The 23,088-nt window shown below is 37.8% G+C and overlaps 1 protein-coding gene across 4 annotated transcripts; it reads left to right on the top strand.

Annotated features, from left to right (window-relative positions):
* Nucleotides 1-2,294: 2,294 nt before the first annotated feature.
* On the top strand, nucleotides 2,295-22,415 carry LOC106142468 (protein Gawky). 4 transcript variants are annotated; one of them, XM_013344232.2, is made up of 18 exons: nucleotides 2,295-2,444; nucleotides 3,383-3,474; nucleotides 4,859-5,849; nucleotides 5,930-6,034; nucleotides 6,184-6,312; nucleotides 6,494-6,672; nucleotides 6,771-7,337; nucleotides 7,478-7,926; nucleotides 8,033-8,290; nucleotides 8,606-8,759; nucleotides 9,183-9,302; nucleotides 9,733-9,870; nucleotides 10,339-10,484; nucleotides 10,934-11,075; nucleotides 11,797-11,968; nucleotides 12,638-12,807; nucleotides 12,981-13,100; nucleotides 13,331-22,415. In XM_013344232.2, the coding sequence occupies exons 3-18, from the start codon at nucleotides 5,081-5,083 to the stop codon at nucleotides 13,568-13,570; spliced, it is 3,858 nt and encodes a 1,285-aa protein (XP_013199686.1). In that variant the 5' UTR covers nucleotides 2,295-2,444; nucleotides 3,383-3,474; nucleotides 4,859-5,080; the 3' UTR covers nucleotides 13,571-22,415. The 4 variants fall into 4 exon arrangements, with proteins under 4 accessions (XP_013199686.1, XP_013199683.1, XP_013199684.1 ...); XM_013344229.2 differs by having other exon boundaries at nucleotides 11,788-11,968; XM_013344230.2 differs by lacking the exon at nucleotides 2,295-2,444 and adding an exon at nucleotides 2,562-2,639 and having other exon boundaries at nucleotides 11,788-11,968.
* The last annotated feature ends 673 nt before the right edge of the window (nucleotides 22,416-23,088 follow it).

The raw sequence follows: 23,088 nt of genomic DNA, 5'->3' as shown, positions 1-23,088 counted from the left end.
ATTCAGTAGCTATAGTATTGATATTATAGTTAGTGACATTATTAAGGTAAGTAAAGGATAAAACTACTCGCATATTTATATCGCAAAATAAACAAGAAAATGAATGCAAAAGGTACTTTTTGTCCATTTCACACAAAATTTCATCGTACAAACGTTGTTAAAAAATAGCACCTGAAGAAAAATTAAACAATAATGTGTCGTTTAATTTTCATTTAAGTAAAATTACAATGCAGAAACAAAATTGTTTATAATAGTAAAAATCGTCTCATAACCGGTTTTTATTTTAGAATGTCACATCCCTACACTAATCAAAACAAAACTGCTGCGGTTGTTTGCTTTTGTGAGATGCTTGCAGCATTCTACTTAATAACATTTTAGTACCCGGTTAATTCACAGGGGGGCGCTTATCACTGTCTAATGACCTGTCTTTGAAGAGGTAAAATTAAAAATAAGTGTTCAAATGGAGGCTATTTAATTTTAAAACCTAGCTGTCGTTTTTTATGGAACATGCTGTTGATGTAAATAAAGATTTCCCTCGACTCACGAACTTAAAATGACTTTATCACTTCGAATAAGCAAAGAAATAAAGAGATAGGGAAGATACATAGGTATGACATATCCATAGGTCCTATCAACTTCCGAAATTATGCCCCTTTACCTTGTTCCCGTAGCGGTGCTGCGGTCGCATGTGCTGGAATCCAACTGGACTAATAATTTATGTATGAGAGAAAGCAGCAGCTCTGCTGGCACCTACCTTTTCCTCGCTACAGAAGTTTACACATTAAGTAACAGCCGCTTTTATGTCATCCATGGGAAAAAACCAAGTGGTCATTGGTACCTACTCCAATGTCGAAGTAACCACATGACACTGCCAGGATTTTTCTAATTTAAATATAAATAGGTATGATAAAGATGTGATCATAGATAATCACATCTATGCAGTGCAGTATTCTATATATTATATTTAATGTTTTTCTTTGTACATATATACCTACTAAGTACCTATATGTCCGCACTTTGTGCCAAATTTCATGATTCTAGAAGTAGGTATGAAATCGGCAAATATCGCAAAATTTTCGAGTAAAGAAGAAACATATGAATGTGGATAAAGCAAAAGAAGAACGTATGCAGGGATAGTGACAAGTGGAAAGACGTACTTAGTCTCTGCCTACCCGTCCGGGTAAAGGCTTGATCTTGTAAGTAGTAGGTATGTATGATTTTTCCCCTTATCTGTAGGTACTTTATATTTTTTTGCCAAATATCAGGAGGACAGACGGATAACAGAGTGATCCTATAAGGATTCCGTTTTCCTTTGAGGTACAGAACCCTAAAAATGGTCCCAACAACTTTTATCGTAACCTACACCTCAGCATGACTTCATACCTACGTGTATAATTGAATATCATATCTATCATTTCATTTCATAAATCACGCCTTTTTCTCGGAGGGGTAGGCACAGACTACATCTTTCCACTTCCTTCGCTTCGTCCACATTCAATGCAAGCTCGGCGTATCATCATAGGTATCTATATGTTCAAAAAGATTCAATCCTTGGACAAAGAATTGATGGGTATCAAGTTTCCACAAGCTTTACTATTGATAAGTAGTAGATAGGTAGTATTTTCAATAATAAAAGTACCTAAGTACTTTTATTATTGAAAATATAGATTGTAACTTGGACTTGATACTAGTCTGATTTTTCATCTGTGATTTTATATTATATATAAGTAACAACAATATCAATGGTACCTACATACATACCTAATGAAACTTGTGGAAATTTGTTACTCATGAACCCATCATAATCAATCGTTCCACCCAATCCTAAACCGACAATAAACAACGGTTTATTAATATAAGCCGTTGTTTAGGTAGGAACCACCATACCTACTTTTATAATAAATTGACTCTTCAAATCATAGATTTAACTTATCTAAAGGTTGGTATAAAAGTCCCTACCTATTGTTATGTTATTGTTATAGGCACTAGGCTACGCAGGCAGCGCTAGCCATCTATCTATAGTAAGGAACTATAAGCAGGTACTAAGTATCATAAAATGATTTTATAAAATACTAATACTTACAATGAATGCGCCTAGGTAGGTATATACCTATGCTTTAACCTATACAAGTACATTGTATTGTACTACAAGTAGGTATTTGCGATGTTGCCGCTATAGATAATGCCTATGATATAATTTTTATAGATAAGTACGTATATATAGAAAATTTATATTATCCGACTATGAAGAAATGGTACGCAAGCTCGTGTTATTCTCACAGCGGACGTGTTCAATTTTATAGGAGGGGTTTTCAAGTTCTTCGTGCGAACCCCGACGACGAAATCATTCCATCCAGCCGTCGAAGCCGTGTTCTCGGGGGTTTGGGATTGTGATTTTGTATAAATCTCTAAAGTTTATGTGCCAACAACTATACAAAACAAAGGTATGGATTATAAAACATTATATTGTGGAAAATTGTGATAATAAAACAGAGATGTCAAAAGCTTTGAGCATTTATGGCATCGCTTTCCCAGGCGTATGCTTTGTCTCGCTCTAGTAAACGGAATGTCACAAGCACCGTTCATTTTCTTTCTCATTCACTCAAGTAATATAACACCGTTGTGCTCGGTCGTGTCACGTAAGATTTTTGTATTTTCTTAGCAAAATAGTTAATTTTTCGATAAGTTTACTGTGAATCGTTTTGTTTATGTGTTAGTGCTTTAATCAGTGTATTTTATTATCCGATTTCTTGTTGGAATGGTCTGAAATGGGTCGTGCTAACTTTCACTCTAGATATAGATAGGCACTGTAGATGATATACGAAGTATATAGATACATGTATTCGAGGCTGTAGATATTCAACATCGAGTCGTCGAGACTCAAGGCCGAAATACACAAATACCTATATATCTACCTTCTGTAAGATTATTGGATATTTATTATATGTAGCAATGTTAAAATTAAAGGAGATAAGTTTGATTTTGTTCAGTGGTGCTTTGATTTGGTAGCTATTGTTGGTAAGCTTGTAAGTAGGTAGGTACTTACATTGCGTTTGCGGAATGGCGTAGGTCTCGAGCGAGAATCGCAGTCCCTGCCAATGATTGCGATACTCTTATTTATAAATTTACATTTTAATGCTTTATTTACGTACAAATAGCCAAGTGATGATATTTATTTTTGTATTTTAGTAGTCCTTGAGATAACCTCAAAAAACATATTTTGTTGCATTTGGTAAATTATACGTACCTATCTAAAGGTAGGTTCACAATAGCTGCACAATATGCGTAATATGACATACCTTCCTACTACTTATTACAATTCGTAATTTTTATTTTTCATTGTGACATATAATTAATCAGCAACAACTTTCTTTGTCTTCAGATTCGAACGAGCTGACTGCTAAGCTGCTCCCAGGATCTGCCGAGCCCGCATTATCTGTGATATACAGCTCAGCCTCTCGTCCGTCCTATAAGGTTAGTACTATAATTGTCTAAGTACTAAAATTAATACTTAGTCCATCACATCCACTTAGGTACATACATCATTTTAACAATTTATCTTTTTTATTTTTCATTAAAAAACCTATTTTCAATATGGAATGAGTTCCTTACATGACATGTTTTATAAGTAAAATTCTATTGCCAAATATCACAACGACATAAAAATTAAAGAGCTAAGGCTAAAAAAGAAACATGCAACCTAAGTAGGTGCCAGATACTTCAAACTTTGGTTGTGAACAATTTTTTGTTATGGTAGAGCTAGAGTTTTATCTGTATTGCCTTAATTGGTGTGGTGGACCTCCCGAGACCACTGTACATTTACAATTATAGGTACTGCCACCTGCAGTGAAACTTGAACAAGCTATTTTGTTTCTTTGAATATCAAGTTGTGTTTATCTGCTGTTGTTTTATTTTGGTGGGAATAAAAAAAAATTGGTTTTTCTCTTTAACTGAAAAACTGTTGCATTTTATCATCTGGATATAGATTAAATGCACTTTAGAACAGAACCACTCCATATCATATAATGTATATTTTTTTTCTTTCCTATTAAAAGGTGATTAAGGGATTGGCTTATAAACTTGGAATTCCTCTTGTAGGCGGTGGGCTAGCAACCTGTCACTATTTGAATCTCAATTCCATCATGGAGCCTAATAATAGAATGTGGCCTTTTAGTCTTATCAAGACTGCTGGCTCGTGTCTACCCCGCAAGGGATATAGGTAGACATTACTGTGCTGACTGTGAATTTGCTGTAATTTATTGTAGTGCAATAAGGAGTTATTATATTGAATTGTGACTATGTATGTATGTACTTGACAACAACAACAAATATTTGTTATCAATGGAAGACTATAATAGTATAATTATAGGACTGGATAGTTGCCAAACATCAGTGTTAAACGAGGTAATAAAATATATGTCTCTTACCTAATGAGTGTACCAATAGAGCAATCATACTCATCATATAATTATGCATTCTTTTGTTCTTACTAATTTATTTCTTGAAAATAATGTTTACATGCCAACAAAGTCAAGAAAAATAAACAAGTAGAGATATCATGAAATAATTACAAATGTTCTTTCTAAATTGTTTTGTGCACTGCATAACACACTCAATTTTTTATTAAAACTTTATTGCACAAAACATGCAATAGTTGGACTTATTCTCTACCAGTCACACCTTAAGACCACACTGAGATTGTCATTATCTATTCTTCCAAAGAGTCAGAAGTTTATAATAATAGATGATGATTTTACATCTGTAAATTGTGTACCAATATTTTGGAATAAATAAAAGCTTTTAAAAATAAGTGAATACAGGCGAGTATGAGATGAAAGACATATTTGGTTTGTTTCAGGGCTGGGCCACTTGGGGCAAGCAGGCAAGTCCTAAGCAGCTTCCAGCGGTGACCTCCCCTGACCTCTGTCACAGAGGCAAAAACACTGCTACCTGCTTATTGACTGCATCACTACGAACCATTGTTACTTAGTCTATAATTGAAACAATATGCAATCTGTGAAAATAAGTATAATATTAGGTGGATATTGTAGAAAATTATTCTATTTATAATAATTGTCTGATGTCTAATGTTTCTGTAATATTATGTGTTCCACATCTAATTAAGGATAATTGTTACTCCAATATTGATACTGTTACCGTACCAATGCAATGTAATTACTCCACCTCCAAGTTGGCGGTGAACACAAATAAATTTGGTGCTTTTGAGCGAGTCGATGACAAGAATGAAAGTCAGCGAGTTAGTGTAAAAATGATAGATAATAATATTTATAATGTAGAATTTGTTGATAGTACCCAACAAAACCAAATGATTGGCGATACGCCTACCTACTGCATTCCTTTAATGATTAACGCCATAACAGTCCAGGGTATCTCATACAGTGACCCGTATTTCAGTAGCTTTAACTTAAAGTATAAGATGGCGTTTGGAGCGCCAGAGTATATGAACAAGTCTGATTACGCTTTTAAATCTTCAGTTTGTATTAAACGAGATGAGCCTTGCGAGTCGAAACTATTTAACGAAAAGTCTGCTCATAATATTGTATGCAAAACGAAAACTCGAATGATCACTTACGACGACAAGTTAAGTACACATCATGACAATAATGGAGTCGGCAAGAGGACCTCAGCTATGAGGCAGTTTGCTGATGGAGATCTCACATTGGACGCTATGTTGGAGCTGACCAAGAACGAAGAGCGAATGACGAAAGCGATGAGGAAGGATCAACTGGACAGTTGGGGTGTTCCGCGGATACTGCGCCTCCGCGGTGGAGGCGAGAGCTCCCTTAATGCGGCGACGGGCTGGGGAAGCCCGCCGGCCAATAATAGCGGTAATTTTTTTTTATTTTCATTCCCTTTCTTATTTTGATATTTTCTTTTCTTTTCTAAAACATGTTTTTTTTACCCGTAGCTGGGAATTGGGGCGGAAACTCCAGCGGTCAAACAAATAATGGATCTAACAATACTCAACAATGGAATAACACGGCTCAACGCCCGCCTACTTCCCAAGCCGATAGTAAGTGTTAAAATCGAAATTAACTGTGTCGTCATCGTTTGCTATTCATTATCAATAATTTGCATAAAATTATGCAATTTCCAAGTTGCTTTAATAGTTTTTGTTTTAACTCTTGTCTAAGTATTTGAGTGTTGTATTATTTTTTCTAGTGAACAGCAATAAGGGCAATGGCAACCAAATGCCGCCGACGAGTGCAGCCTCAGGGCAAAATTGGCAGAGTTCCCCACCAAACATGCCAAATTCGCAGCCTAACAACAACGGTGCGCCCGCAAATAACGGTTAGTATGCAATTAACTTGATTTATGGCCGAGAAGATGATTACTCGAACGACGAAACAAATTTTAAGAATAAAGTTCAAATATTTGTTAACTTGGAAAGAAATACAAATTTATTCTTAAAATTAAATTTGTGATTCTTTTTCATCAAATTATGTTTACAAATAACAAGTTATTATTTTAGGCACTAACAATGGTGGCAATGGTAACAATGGAGGCACGAACCAGCCAAATGCAGCTGGTAATGCTAACGGACCCTCACCTAACGGGAATAATGGAAATTCTATGACTGCTTCATCTGCAAAAATTGAGCAGCTCAATTCTATGAGAGAGATTCTTTACAGTCAAGATGGATGGGGTGGTGTAAGTATTAATTTCTCTTTTATCTATTGGAGCATCTATTGGAGCATCTATTGGAGCATAACACAGAACAGACAATAATGATTTTGTTATTTTAACAGCAACATGTGAACCAAGACACCAACTGGGATGTACCTGGGTCTCCTGAACCAGGTTCAAAAGTTGAGCCAACTGCTGGGGGACCAGCATGGAAGCCAAACGTTAATACTGGTGCTTTTCTCGGTACTGATCTGTGGGAAGCAAACCTTAGAAACGGAGGCCAGCCGCCACCTCAGCCGGCCGCCAAAACTCCATGGGGACATACGCCCACCACCAACATTGGTGGTACTTGGGGTGAAGACGATGATACGGCTGATTCAGCCAATGTGTGGACCGGACCGCCTCCACAGCAACAATGGCCTGCTGGACCGCCTCAACACGCTCAGCAATGGGGAGTGCCTAAGAAAGATGATTGGAATGCTTGGGGCGAACCCCACAGGCAGGCCGATCCACGATTGGACCCCCATCGCACTCCGGACCTACGTCAGCAGTCTTCCGACCCCCGCCACGATTTGCGCGGAGGAATCTCTGGCCGTCTGAACGGCGACATGTGGAGCCAGCATCACCAACACGCCGGCGGTCCCAACAAAATGATGCCGGCAGGCGCTGTCAACCAGTGGGGAGCTCAGGTACGTTGTTTATTGCGAACTTGAAAGATTCTGATAACTTTTTTCAAAAGCTCACTTTGTCAAAAAAAATGTCATAATCAGTTAAATTAAAATATTTTCATATTTTTAATCATAATATTTAAATGTATTTTCATCTATAGGGTCCCAAAGACACCATGAAGGGCTCAGGCTGGGAAGAACCATCACCCCCGGCGGCGCGGCGTGCCGCTGGCGGTTTCGATGACGGCACGTCCCTCTGGCAGCGCAGCGGGATGCCCGGCATGGCTGGTCGCGGGGCTCCACAAGGCCCGCCCGTGGCACAGCGTATACCGCCCACACCCACCAAGCCAGACGGCGTATGGGGAGCACATGGGCAAAGAAACGGCACCTGGGAAGAGCCTCACGCTCCAGGATGGCCCGAGCGCGACGCGAACCCTGGATGGCCTGATGCGGCGGCTGGACCCGCACTGTGGTCTGTTCCGAAACAGAAACCGGGCCCGGGCGGATGGCCCGATGACATTGGTGAATGGGGTGGACCAAAGCCACCCCAGAGCGGCCCGCTTGGGAAACAGATCCCGAAGGAACTTATTTGGAATAGCAAGCAATTTAGGTAAATATTACTTCCACATTTTTCTAAGTGTGGTTAGTTTAGTTATAACATTGATTGTTTCACAAAATATATTTGATAATTTATACATAAATCTTTTTTTTTATAGGGTGCTCGTTGAGATGGGTTTCAAGAAAGAGGAGGCCGAAGCCGCGCTACGTAGCCGCGACATGAACACTGAAGAGGCTTTGGAGATTTTAACCAGTGCTCGCGGGGAGCAATGGCGCCGCGACGAACAGTTCCCAGGCCACCACGGACCTTTCCAACCCCCTCCTTCGGTACCAGCCGTGTCTCCGGCTGTGGTACAGAAATTGCTGAACCAGCCACCACCTCAGGCTGTGCAGCATCATCATTCTTATCCTAACAGGTGTGTTTTCTTGAAGTGATTGATACTTATTTCATCTTTATTATATCCAATATGTCTCTGTTTCCGAATAATAAGGTTTGAACTTGATGTGGAAGCTGATGCCTTGAAAAATGTTAAGTGTGTTGATTAAATCATTCGACTTATCTATCCATCATACATGTAAGTCTGTTCGTAAGGTTTGAGACTTGAGGTAAGTAAATGTGAAAATGATTGAAAAACTGTCAATGTGTTGAAAAAAAAAACTTTTGAAACCTTAATATTGTGTATATTTTTGGGTTTGTAAAGAACATTATTAACTTATATATTTTATTACAGTGGTACCGGCAGTGGCCAACCCAGTGCAGCTCAACTACGCATGCTCGTACAGCAAATACAAATGGCTGTGTCAGCCGGCTACCTCAACCATCAAATCCTCAACCAGCCGCTTGCTTCACAGACTTTGGTCCTGCTCAATCAGTTATTGCAGCAGGTAAGACTTCAAAATCCTATAATTAACTTCAATCGCTCATACTTACATATTAATCACTCATACTCATCCAAATACAAATGGCTGCATTAGTTATATATAATAACAAGATTTCAATCAGCCGGTTTCCCTTATTGACACTGGTGCTGCTCTGTCAGTTTTTGTAGCAGATGAGGATTAAAACCTTTTTTTTTATTCACTTTTTCGCATTGTGCAAAGCCCCAGAAATCCGAATGCTCAATTAATTTTTAAGTTTATAGTCTGCTTTATTATTATCTAAATTGTTTTGATTATGCCAGTCTTTGAAAGTTTCCAAGATGAGCTAGCGATAGTTTGATATGCAATGTTGAAAATCTACTTCCATAGTCCCAGACTCCAGCTTATGTTACACTGATTACATATGTTTAATAAAATAATATTCCACAGATCAAAGTACTGCAGCAATTGACACAGAGTTCATTGACCATGTCCAAAGGCAACACGTCGCTTGCTCTGCAATACACCATGCAAATTACCAAGGCCAAACAACAGATTGCGGCTTTACAGGTAAACAATGATTGTAACTATTTATGATACAGTGTTTCCTTCCTCTTTTTTACATACATACATAAATCTTGAACTATGACAGTATTGAAAACATTGATAGAATTTTTTAAATATATAGTTTTGTAAATAAATTTATCTTCTGAAGTTCCACATGTTATTATTGTTATAAAATATGTTTATTTGTTTCTAGTTATTATAACAAAGCAGGAAAAGGCTTTATTAAAATAACAAAGCACTGATTGTCCCCATGAAATTGGCAACACAGTTCAGGCGTCTTTGTCCCTAGCTTGGATTAAAATAATACTTGATTGTACTTTTTTTTTAACTCTATATAAAATCAATACGCATATCAGAAAAATTTACTATTCCCACTGATGTTAGTTACAAGACATTTGGCATCAACAAAACTGATTTGAAAACATTATTCCAGAACCAAATAGCGACACAGCAAGCATTATTCATGAAACAGCAAGCGGGTGGTGGAGACATCTTCAAACAAAGTCACGATCCACTTGCTCAACTGCAGAACAATTTTAGCGATATGGGTATCGCTAAGGAGTCTCAAGGGGTGAGTTAGCTTTCTCATGGTTTATTGTTCATGTTTTAATAGAGATTGACATATGTATAAAAGTACAGATGAAACTGCTTATTATTTTTGGCCAAGTGACATAGGTATTTTGTAACAAGGATATTTTTGTTATCACAAAGCCCAATGCGGAAGGTGTCTGTGTGGTGCTCGCCACTTCAGAATTAAAGTACTCCCATCTTATCCCGATGTTAAAGGCGACAAAACAATTTCATCAAGTATAATTTCTACTATGACTTTAAATGAGTTAGTTAAAGATGTACCAAGGAGGTCAAATGCGATTCTTCATGTCTATTAGTTAGGACTCAACCGGAATAATAAACAGGAATTAGATGAGATTTTCTTTATGGATGTTTGTTCTAAGAAGAAATTAAATAGTTCATAATCCTTTCAAATTTACAATAACTATTTTCTCTGAGACTGAAACTAATCCTTACAAAATTTCTGCAGGCCTATGGAGCCAGTGGAAACCAACAATCTCGTCTCAACCAGTGGAAGCTGCCTTCGTTGGACAAGGACGGCGAAGGGTCAGAGTTTAGTCGCGCTCCGGGCACTGCCAAATCTACAACCAGCCCTCAATTGAACCAGCTTGATTCGTGAGTATACCATTGGAAAGTTTTTGTTTGGAATTGATCAAAATGTGAGATGCAAGTTTTCAATTATTATGCCATACAAATAAAGTCTTTTAAGCTATTAGCTTTTTCAAATAGGTGCGGGTTCTTCTTCCTTTACTCCAATATGCAAGTCTGACAGGAATCGTTACGTATAATCCGAATTAGCTTGAATCACAGTCATCGGGCGACTCTAGGTTTATCAGGGAATGAGCAACCGGATAAAAAAAAGCTAGGAGGATGATGAAACTCGATAGCTCGTTAGCACTGCTTTGGCCCAGCATAATTTTGTAGTCAAGCAGAAATGTCGCGATAAATATGTTCACTATGTTTATACGAAGTTGCTCTAATCAAGTATTAGTTGGTAGGAAGTTTGTGTATCTTCTACAGGCTTCACTTCGGAGAGTGTAGTTAAACATAATTGTTTGTCGTAGGACTTGGGGCGTGGGTCGCGGCGAAGGCTGGGGCGACAGCGGCGCGGACGTCGCGGACGGCAAGGACGCGTGGCCGGCGCATCCCTCGCACCAGCCCGTCTACGACCTCGTGCCTGAGTTCGAGCCCGGGAAGCCCTGGAAGGTGGGTACTGTTGTCGAGGAACTGATTGGTTCCGGTGATGGTGGGGTCTAATCCTATAATAGGTCTTTTCAGACCTATTATAAGCAGACAACAGAGAATTGAATATAATCATGATCTATTTACATATAAAAAAATATTTTTTATTGATCAACTAAGGTGAGATTGATAAAGCGGGAAGCCCTGAAATTGGGTTATTGGGAAGAGGGTAGATTTACGGTGACAGACTAGATGGAAATAAACCTAAGAAGGTGGACACTTTCACAATAAGATGGGTTTGTTCCAGTGAAAGTTGGTATGTGATAAAGAATATTTTCATTAGACATGCTCAAATATAAGAAACATAGACCCTAAAGTACAACAACAGCTACGAAAATAGTGTAATCACGAGACCTTATTACACTTGTCCTTATATTAATGCCTGTCTAGAAATAAATAAAGTGTAATAATGACACCATAATAAATAAAGTGTAATATCACAAGATCTACTAAATAATTTGCAATATCCGAAAGTGTTAATATGAAGATCTGTTCTATAAATTTTAGACCTTTTTTATTTGAATTTGACCTTCTCACATTTGTCCACATACAAACTAAGGCACACATATAAACTAAGGCCTGTCTAGAAATAAAGTGTAATCACGAGACCTTCTCACACTCGTCCCCATTAAAGTAAGGCCCATGTAGAAATAAATAAAGAAACTATATCCCTCAGGGCAACCAGATGAAGAGCGCGGAGGACGACCCGGCTATGACCCCAGGCTCGGTGGTGCGCTCGCCGCTGTCGCTGGCCGCCATCAAGGACACCGACATGCTCGGCGGGAAGACTTCGCCCCCCGGCGAGAGGCTGCTGTCTTCCTCCACCTGGAGCTACGCCCCGCCAGCCACCAGCGCCGGTATGTCGAACGTCCCACTAATATTTAATTTTGTAAAGGTTTGGGTGTTTGTTAAGTTTTTACGCGAATTATTCTGGATGGGTTTCAATGGTATATCCCGAAATTCACATGGAAACAAAGCTCTAGGGCGCAGATTATTCGATATATTTTCGGGCGCTACTTATTTTAAAAATAGGATACGAGGTATCAATTAATGATGTTTTCTGGTAGTAGATATGACTTCACCTTTCGAAATTAATGATTCAACAAAATGTAACAATCAGCAAAATTAAAAGATGGAGACTAGATTTAATCATAAACAGGTCACGCAGTACATTGATATCACTATCTTGTTGATTATTTCAGATAAGAAGCATTTGTTTTTCGATATTTCTGTTTAACGATGAATCATCATCCTTTTATTCCTGATTGAGTCTACTTCATTACCTTACCTATGACCATTATCATGGTAAGGTAAGTCAGGATTTTATACTAAGTAACTCATCTTTTTGTGTAGACTATAAATCCAGTTACCTGTAAAAGTAAAGCTAATGATCGACCATGGTCCTTGACGTGTCAACCTTTAGAAAATGGCACATAGAAAATCGGGTCTAAATTTCAGATAGAGATAGAAAAACAAAGCTAGCTCTGTGATCTAACTAAGTAATGAGGAATCTTCTCTGGGCACAGGTCCTGGCGTTGGTAGCGGCGGCTTGAAGGCCGGCGCTGACGCGTGGTCGGGCTCCAAGCCGCGCCCCGCGCCGCCCGGCCTCAACAAGGCGTGGCCGCAGCACAGCGCGCCGCGCGTGCCCAGCTGGCAGGCGTCCACCTGGCTGCTGTTGAAGAACCTCACTGCTCAGGTACATATACCATTTATATGGCCGTTCAGTCTTTGGCAGACTGATCGACTTTACCATGGAAAATAATGACAAGACCAGATATATTACTCAATAATACTCATATTCAAGAAAATGGTTCCAAGACGGTAGGGTAATGTTTACGGGATAGTCATTAATGCTTGTGTTTGTTTCAGATTGATGGGTCCACTCTCAAAACACTGTGCGTTCAGCACGGCCCACTACAAAACTTCCACTTGTATTTGAACCAGGGCTTCGCTCTCGCCCGTTACTCTACTCGTGAAGAAGCCGCTAAGGTAAGTTTCTACATAAGTTTTCAGCTTTTGCAGTGTATTTTAGGCTTTTTATTAGATTCTTTATGATATTAGGTATCCAGTTGATGGCAAGTCGCTTATGGCTTTTAACCAGCTTAATTTTCTTCATGAATATGATTAACATTTCAAAGTAATATCAAGCCGAATAAAACAAATGGTGTTAAAAAGCTCATATAAATCTCGATTCGCCATAACCCCCACCTTTATTCCAGGCTCAAATGGCTCTAAACAACTGCGTGTTGAGCAACACCACTATCTTCGCGGAGTCCCCAGCGGACTCGGACGTGCACATGATTCTGCAGCACCTCGGCAACGGCGGCGGCGGCGGCTGGCGCGCCGGCGGCAAGGACTGGGCCTTCCCCACTCTGTGGCCCGACCACGACCAGCGCGCCACGCCCTCCTCGCTCAACTCCTTCCTCCCGCCGGACCTACTCAGCGGTGACACCATCTAATTTGAACCAGTAGATGGCGCTCTCTCGGATTTCTAAATTACCGACAGACGGCGCCGTTGTTTTAGTGCGCACTCGTCGCGTTGCTGAAGTTGAGCTGTTTCGCCGCCGGTTTGAATGGACTGATAAATAACGAATCCGGCGACGCTTTTAGTATTCTACGGAGATGTTGAATCGTTACGAGTGCGCCCTAGATGGTGTAGTTCGCTTCGTTGGAAGTGTACATTTGTAATTACGCTTTACGCCCCCGGGGGCAGACTAATATAATTTAATTCGCCTACTAGTCAGATCGTGCCGGGCGCGCCGTACTCGCCGCAGCACGGCGCGGCCGCAGTAGCCAACTGTCCACAATACTATTATCTACTGTGTTGTAAGTGTTCATGTAGAATATTTAGTGTACATAAGAATATACATATACAAGCAGACATATAATGTATCGACAGCTATGCTATCTATAGAACGCGGCGGGGTCGCCGAGTGAGACCCGCTTCGCCGCCGCGACAGGACCCGCTCGACTCCTGTATATCTACCAAATAATGTAGGTACTTGTAGAGTATTGCGTCGCGGGCTACCTCAGTCACTCGTCCCGTGGCCTTATTTTAGTGTGTATTTATTTTGTTGCGCTCGAGGGCTGTTGCTGTTTCGCCCTCAGAGCTGTTGCGTTCCGATTTTTCTTTTTTCGTGTTCGTTTTTTTTATTTTTCTCGTTTTATCCATACTGAACGTATTTTAATTATTTATTCTATTTTTGAATTCTCACTCGCGTTAAGCTTTCGGTTTCCAATAGTGATATTTTTATTCAGCAATAAACGTGTAAGTGCATTTCGCTAACAAAACGTTTTATAATTAGTTCGTAATTTTTATAAAGTTAACAAAATTTTGAAATGATGAGATTCGAAGTGCATTCTTGTAGTGGTAAATTCCTTTTAAGCCGTATAGTCTGAGATGGAAATGTTCGCGCGGCGTGGGCGACGCGGCGCCATGTGATGTAGTTCTTGCCTAACGTAAGGAAATCTATTTTGTTGACGCCCGGCCGCGCCGGCCCAGAGCCGACCTCGAATTTCCCCAAATTATTTCCAGTATTTGTGATTCAAGTGCCACTTTATGTTTAATATATGAATCGATTATCTAGAATATACGATTAATATAAGGGTAACCTAATATATTAAATTGAAAATTGTTTTATCATTTTATATTACATACATTTGTGAGAAGTGTTATAATAAAAGTACTATGACAGTAATTTAAATATTACACTTTTGTGTATAGGTAAGAATAAAGTTCTAACTTAAATTTAGCCATATCAATATCTATTTAATAAAAGATTTGTGGTATTTTCTATAGGCTCAATTTGAACGTTATTCAAAGTGACATATGCTTTAGATATTCTGTTAATAATATACTTGTAGTCGTAGGATCTGTGTCGGTATTACATCATTGTAGATATAAGTTAGAGTGTAAGCCCTATCGTAGGTTTCTATAAGCATACTGCTGATATTTACGGCAACGATCGCACGTTAAATGTTCGAAAGTTTATTTACATTTTTATTTACTTTTTAATTTATTAATGGTGTGCCACAGAGATACTCTGCCAAACTATATCATTACCAATATATTCGGGATAGCTGGGAAGCTGCCCGCGCCCTGACGAGACTCCGCTTTCGGTCACCGCGATCGATCACAAAAAGCGAATTACTATAATTATATAATGTACATTTTATCTGTATTTCATGCATCTTCCAGTGATCTTACGATCTAAACATAACGATTTAGTGTTAAGTTAGGTGTAAGTGATCGTACCTTGCCGGGCCTCGCGCTCGGAAACTCTTCACAAACTAATGGATTAAGTTAGGATCGCGATGTTGGATATATTCGTGCGTTATAAACTTTTATCGCTTTGGACCTGTAGTAGTTCTAGTGTTAACTAAATGTTTCGATGTATCATGTGTTCATTTAGAAACAAAATTAGCATTTGTCATTACTACCTTATTATCTATAGGGACCGAGTTTATTCTATTTACGTGAATTGCATGTTCTCCGTTGCCTTAGCATGAAGTACGTTAACCACGATTTTGTTCAACGCGGGACTTTCACTTTTTCTATACCAAATTTTGTATCACAATAGCGAAATGGCACAATATATTAAATACACCAACTTAATTTCGCCTTTCGACGGGGCCATAATTATCGATGTTAGATTGCCAAAGAGTGTGTATCAAAGATAGATGTCAGGAACAGCATTGCATCTGTGCTTGAATGGCGTTTCTTCCAAATTATTGAAATTAGTTTCGCGGTACGGGTTTTTGATCTGATGTTCCTATATCATTCGTGTTACGTCTATACAACAATAGCGCACGCATACAAACAGGCAATGTCAATTCTATTGTTGTCGAGCTCAATTTATGTGAGGGTGTTTCTTTTTACTTGTTTAATAAACTAAATAAAAAACAAAAAAAAAAAATAAAATAAAAAAAAAATGTTATTTTTAAAATGATATTGTTCTGTCCACCTCTACACCGATATTTCGAAATGACTCGATTTCAGTAGTTTACTGGTATAATGTGAATTTAATGCAGCAATAAATATAATTTAATTTTTATATAAATTTTCCATTTTTAAAGTTAGACAAGCCGAGTAAACGGAAAGTATAATGATCCAGTGCCCTGTAGAATATGTTGTCCAATAGAATAAAGACGAAAGAAGTCATGCCTTGAAATTTTTTAGTCAGTTAATGTAAACAGTACTTAAATAATGGATATATTATTGTATGGACATAATGTTTAGGCGTTGTGGTATAATGGTGTTAGGTCTTGTAGGAGCGGCGTGCAAGTCGTGTGCGTTACCGCTTGCAGAGTGCAAGCGTCGACGCTCGCGGCTGGCACGAATGGTGACGTCAGGGCTTGCGTCTAGCGCCACCGCTAGCGTCAGCGTTTGTTCCATCGTCAGGGTTTGCGTATGGCACTTGTGCCAGCGTAGGTACTGCGAGCCGTTCCGACAGCAAGGTTGTGAGAGGCGGCGACCACAAGCCGCCGCGTTTTCTGAATCTCCTCTTGGTTCAATGACTGCATCATTTCCTGCACACAGTTGCGCCACGTGCAATTTAGTCTGTGTTATTATTATGTTGTTGTATATTTATATCCTACGTCTATTCTGTAATATGTATATATTGTGAAATTTATATTCGTAAAAGATTAAATACGCTTCACGCTTCACTTTTAACATTTTTCGTGACTTGTTTCTGTTATTTAGAATAAATTTACGTACCTAAAAGTAATTATAATAACTATCATAGGTGTAAATGTAAGAAAAATAATAAAAAAAAAAACAAAAAAAAATGAAAAAAAAATATAAAAGCAATTAAAATAAACCAATGATTGTGCCTCAATGAACTGTGGTACGTTACCGTAACCGATGGCAGGTGTAATCGTTTCCTTCAAAAGTTATGATAATGAATTGTGCGCTAGGCACCGCTCGTCGCTCGTGCGTGACATCCGTAGACAATATAAGGCTGCGAGCAGCGGGCCTGGGCCCTCGCCTTGTGTAATCATTAATGAGCTTAGCTATGTTTTACTTTTATTGTAAGTGTTATGTCATCAATCAGCATTTTATATAAATACCAACATATGTGTAAATAATTTTATATATTTATTTTTGGTTTTCATGAAGTTTACCCGAATTTAACGTTTAATTGAGTTGATTGCTTTTTCTTGTCAGGTACGTTATATAAATCACGTTGGTTTTCAATTATTCCATAACACTCCAATGCCAAAGTCGATGTCTATGCCATTAAACGACTATTAATGTTCTTAGATAATCTGCGTGGATCTCGGACATCACAACAAACTATTGATCGTACAAATGGGAGCCATTTATTTTAAAAACAACCGCCGCTGAGGTCGTTGTTCCATCCAAGCTGCTCTGGTACTTAGCTCAAGTATTCAAATAGTAGTTTGCTCATAATATTGTTGTTAATTTTAATTTGTTTATTATCTTTAGGACGCGGCGCGCGATCGCAGACGCCCCTCTTACGGACAGCATTTTAAATGTAAAAGTACTACAAGTTCAGAAACATCGATAATACTGCAGTCGCGAGTCGCGCTCTATGATTTATATAAATTCTAAAGTTATTTTAAACGTCAATTAGCTTGTAATCTTGTAACGGACCATTATTGCGTCTTATTGGCGGATGACAGCGTTGCATGCTGTCACAGTTTCACGTTCTAATCTTGTTTGTACAGCATATCTCGCGATTGTTGTCACCCTACTTGAACGCGACCTACAATTCCAGTATATGAGATCGTTTAGTTGATACGTGTCTACTGACAACGATTTTTATCATAATTCCAATATATCTAGTAGGGTGATCACTATATTTTAATAGTATATTACGTTGATATTTATTTTATAATAATCAGAAATGCACTGTACTTTACAACCGGCACATGTTACTTATTTCTATACTACACTCGGATTTAGGGACCAAAACTTAAGGCTTATTATAATTTTACGCCGAACAGTCGTTTCGATTGATCGATTCATACTAAAAGACATTCACATTTCCCATTGTTAATATTTTTCCGTCGCATAAATCTTAATGACGAAGTTATAACTAGTGATAGTGTACATACAATATCAGGATGGCCTTTTTAATTTGATAAGGTTAAAGTTTTGCTTGTTGTCTTTATTTATATATATTTTTGTACGTTCCGTAGTTGGCGTAGTGCGTACGGATACAATAGCGCGTTAGGTGATATCGACAAAGAAACTAGTCTTCCTTATGAGGGACGTGACGGTGGCGGAGATGCGACGTCGGCACAAGAGGCAATCATTCCTCTAGTCTTGTTATGTGGTGCGTTAAGTGAATACCAAATATAAAATAACGAAGGCTTACGTAGTGTAGAGGTTATGATAGACCGCCCGAGCAGCTTGGACCCTGTCAAATGTTACAAGGGAATGGTTGGTTAGTATTATTATAATGCATTTATTTCTCTTTTTATCATAGTCACTCAAGCATATATTTTTAATTAATTGAGCTAATGCCTAAAATTGGAATATCAGAGTTTATTTAGGATGTTTAATATTTTACATTTTAGTGTTTAAATATCTAAAATTTACCTTAATTATAGTGAATGGATTTTTGTATTATTGGTATATAGCTGTAAGTCAAAGGGTGTTCTTGATAACACAACTGATTAATACAAAATAAAAAAAATTGTACTGAGTGACTTTACGTGTAAACCGAGGGCCATTGATAAAAATGTTGAACTAAGCTAAATTCTCTATATGGTAATTTAACTAAATGTGATTGCTGAGAATATTTTTAAACTGCTATATGTATAGTTGTAGATCAGTAAGTCGCAATTAATGTTCGCCTGCCAAGTACGGGTGTACTTGGGGGCGGCATGCATCGTGCACACCCATGTTGCTTGCTACTCCGAGAGGCTTCACTCGGCAACCTACTACACGAACGATTCAGTGTAACCGCATTTGATCCGGTCTATCAGCATATAGTTATGTATATATGTATGTGTATCAGGGCCAACCCCCCACCCGACAGTTAATTGATGCAGTAGACTCACTGCTCACTAACTACAACACTGCTTCTCTAGTCTCCCTCGCATTCAACCATTGCTTTAATGAGCTACGTTGACGAGCATAATTAACAATCATATCCTAATGACTCTAGTTTATATTCGTATTATTCTTTCATTAGATCTCTGTTGTACCTGTGTGAAATTGTTTATAATCAATATTCATGTACTGTAAGAGAACTGGTCTCGACTCGACGTCGCCGTTGCTTGATATTGATATACGTAATCGCGTAGTACTATACTAATGACCAAATGTTCCGTTCGAAAACGATAACCTCTCAATATAGATAGATATCTTTGTCTATTGGCGTCAAAAATACTCTGCGGTCTTAAATTAGTCACTTTTGTACCTTGATTGTACTTGAATAATAATCTAGTAAGTGAGGACGACTAATCCAATTCTGAAATATACTTAATTTAAATTTTGACAGACTGATATCTGTGATTAAGAAAATATTTTTAATATTGTCCAGTGCGTCGGATAAATAATTATTTTATTAGAGATTTCCTACTGCCGCCGGCACTTGTCTGTGACGAGACACAACGCTTTGTGTATTTTTTACTTTAGTAGTGTATCGATGGAAACTAATTTGATAGAGCACGTAGCTGTGACACCCGCCAGTACGTGGGTTGAACGCGGCTATGGGCCAGCTTTTGAACCCCACCACGTTGAGTAGCTACCTATCCCAATGAACGCAGAGGAAGCAAGAGTGTGTAACTGTAACGCGTTACGCGTACAGAGACTGACATATAATTGATAAAACGAAATTGTTATCTATACCACCGAAGTCATCTGAAACTTGTTTTCCTTAATATTTGATCTTGAACGTTGCATATCGACTACATTTCTAATTCGAATTATTTTGTTGTATTCATATCCGTAAATCCCATATGAATTAAGTTAAATATAAAAATCTTAAGTTATCATAATAATTGAAACTAAATTGAATGCCTGTAGTGTCGTAGTGAGTGACATCTCTAAATTAAATAGAGAAATACAAAATTGGCGTTGTTAATAAATGAAAGTAATATTTTTCGGTACCACCTTTGAGTTAAAGTACAACGTAGTTATAAATGTTTCATTGACGTATGTATTCATTGTAACAATATCAGGATAATGCTAATCGATAAGTTAGAGTAGGAATAAGCTGTCTCGTCTCACATTACACCAATTAATAATTATTCTCCTCGATATTTGTATTGGAACACTTATGTAATAGGCAGATACTAAATTATTCATAATTATATCAATAGGCTAAAAATTAAAAAGTTTTTCTGTGCATCTGTGATGGGAAAATTTTATTCTAGAAAACTAAGTATTACCGAGCTGAGGGTCGCACGTACTAGTTTCTCGCCGTTGTGGAAGATACTGCTAACAAATACTCAATAGTATGTCTTTTGCTAACGAACGAGGAATGAAGTCTTATGGTACTATATTCAGGGACCCGAGGTTCAATGTGACTTTAAAAGTTGAACTTTTCAGTCTTTTCGCGCAAAGGGTTGTGTATTATTTTTATGTAGTACAAATGTGTTCGCAATTTGATTGCTGCTGTAGTGTTCCTTATGTTCTTATTCAAATTTGTTGGATATTTTTTGGAAAGATAAATAATAGTATTTTCTCAATGTCTAAATTGTAATTGTAATGGTCTTAAAATACGAGGCATGCGTAATCTTTGTCATAGTTTTGTATGATCGGCTGCCTTAATAGTAATACGTGTATCAATCTGTAACCATCCTCTACGTAAGTTCCGTAGGCGATTCTATGTAGCTGCGGAGTCGCCTGTGATCCGTCACGTACCAAATAATAGAGTAGCGGGGTTAAGCGTCACGGTGGGCCAGGGAATACGACCGATGTAATTTCCATAGAAAAAATACGCGCACCAAACGCAATTGATTTGAATTCTCGAGACTTCAAAAGTTAACGATATCAAATATCATCTATCACCAGTGGGCGTATTTTTTCTTTGGAAATTACAACCGGCTGTTTTGACAGCAGCGAGTGTTGGTCCTGCGAGCCGGATCGCTGGCAACCGCGGCGCCGTCGCAGCGGTTCAAGTTCTTTATCTATTACCTCATTCATTAACCTCACATAGTGTCTCCTATATATCAGACTATTTCTCTGTACTTATCACGCGCACTGCACTGTTATTTGGTACACATAAAATTTTCTTAAGTTAATTTAAGGTATTTATCGTGAATTTTAACAGTGTATCAAATAGTCCATATATTTTCCTGTTATTTTTCTGAGACTAAAAGCAATGTATTTTACAAACAAAACAGGAGAACAATAATTATTATGTAAGTGTAACAGTTAGTGAATTTAAGTGTGCTATTTTTCATTCCAGAACTCAACGATATCAATGTTCTTGTAATACTTATGTTCGGGTTTAAAAAGATGTTATTATAATTGTATAATTAAACTAAACCTTATGTGATTGAAATGCAATGTTTAGAAGTATTTTATTCTTTATTTTTTACCATTAATTAATAAATAGTTAGTAGAGATCTATTTGAGAGTCTAATGTATCAATTATTTGTAAAGTTGGCTGTAACTAATTAGAAGTTACAATAAGTAGACATATTTTAATATAAAACATTTGGAGCAAATTTTATGTAGATGACAAATAGTTGTTTTGATCATTATGTGAAGTGTTGTATCGTATTGTATCGTATCGTATCGTTAGCGCAATGTGTACGCACAACGGTGAGGCGGGCCTCGGCGCGGGCCGCAGCGGGCGCCGGGGCTGGTAGACCCTCGACACTCACTGCACAGCACTGCTAGAATAATTCAGTTATTGCGTAAGGATATTTTTCTTACATCTCGATAAGAATAATGTTTATAGTATAGGCAATAAATAATATTTAACAAAAAGTCCCTATGTAATCGAACTGACGACAGAAACGCATGTTATATTTGTGGCCTCTTTATGAATAAGATCTAAGTTACATGTTAAAGAAAATTAATTTTGCTATGCACAGAAATGATACTCAATTAATTGCCAAAAAGTTATATGTATATTCATAGTTCAACAATATTTCTTTTGGGCATATTTACTTTGAATTTATGCAAAAATTAGATTATGAATAAGTAGGTTGTAGAATTATATGTAGAGTGGGTTGCATATTATATCTATATATTTAACGTAAGGTGAATTTGAGAGCTATCAATTTCTTGTATTGTTCATAAGTTTAGATAATAAATGGGTTTAGCCATACTTCGGCTGGTTTGATATGTATGTTATCTGATTAATTGTAAAAAAAAAATAAAAAAAATCATTAAAAATGGCTTGTTTCATTTGTCTCCAAATAGACCCTTATAATGAAATTTATTTTTCAAGTGTGGTTGGTGCATGCCTAGGTACTTTCTTGTATTTTATGGTATTTGATTATTTCCTTTATAATTTTTGATAAAAGCAGGAATTTTTATACCAGATAAATTTAACCAAAAGAATTTATAAATTCAAAAGGTTGGACTTATCTATTAGATATTGTTCAAACAATAAAAAACCAACAACCAACATTTTAAAAGTAACGATTAAAACACAGATTTAGATAGAAAAATGCGAAAAAATAAACGAACAACGGCGCAACAAAATTATGGGATCATTCATAACATATAATTGCGGGGTGGACCGAGCCAACCATCTTGACTGAAAGGCTGCTGTAATCCTGTATATTAAAGGTAAGTTCATACCTACTTATAGTATTTTTTAAAGTAAATACCTAAACCTCTAAATAGTGGGAGCTGACAGACGTTGATGGGGGTTCTCAGTGTCACGTGACGTCCGCTTCCGTTCGCTACACGTGTCAGGTAGTTCTAGACACGATCGATACAGCGAACTTGGACTTGCTTAGTTCCAGCTTAAACTTGAACACTTCGTAGCAAGATCGCAAAGGAGTAACATGGCTATGTTAGCGGTTTACACCCTGC

The sequence above is a fragment of the Amyelois transitella genome, chromosome 12 (genome assembly GCF_032362555.1).
Source record: "Amyelois transitella isolate CPQ chromosome 12, ilAmyTran1.1, whole genome shotgun sequence".
NCBI classification, from domain to species: domain Eukaryota; kingdom Metazoa; phylum Arthropoda; class Insecta; order Lepidoptera; family Pyralidae; genus Amyelois; species Amyelois transitella.
The sequence above is the reverse complement of the archived record's forward strand: the minus strand, read 5'-3'. Positions and strand labels throughout refer to the sequence as shown.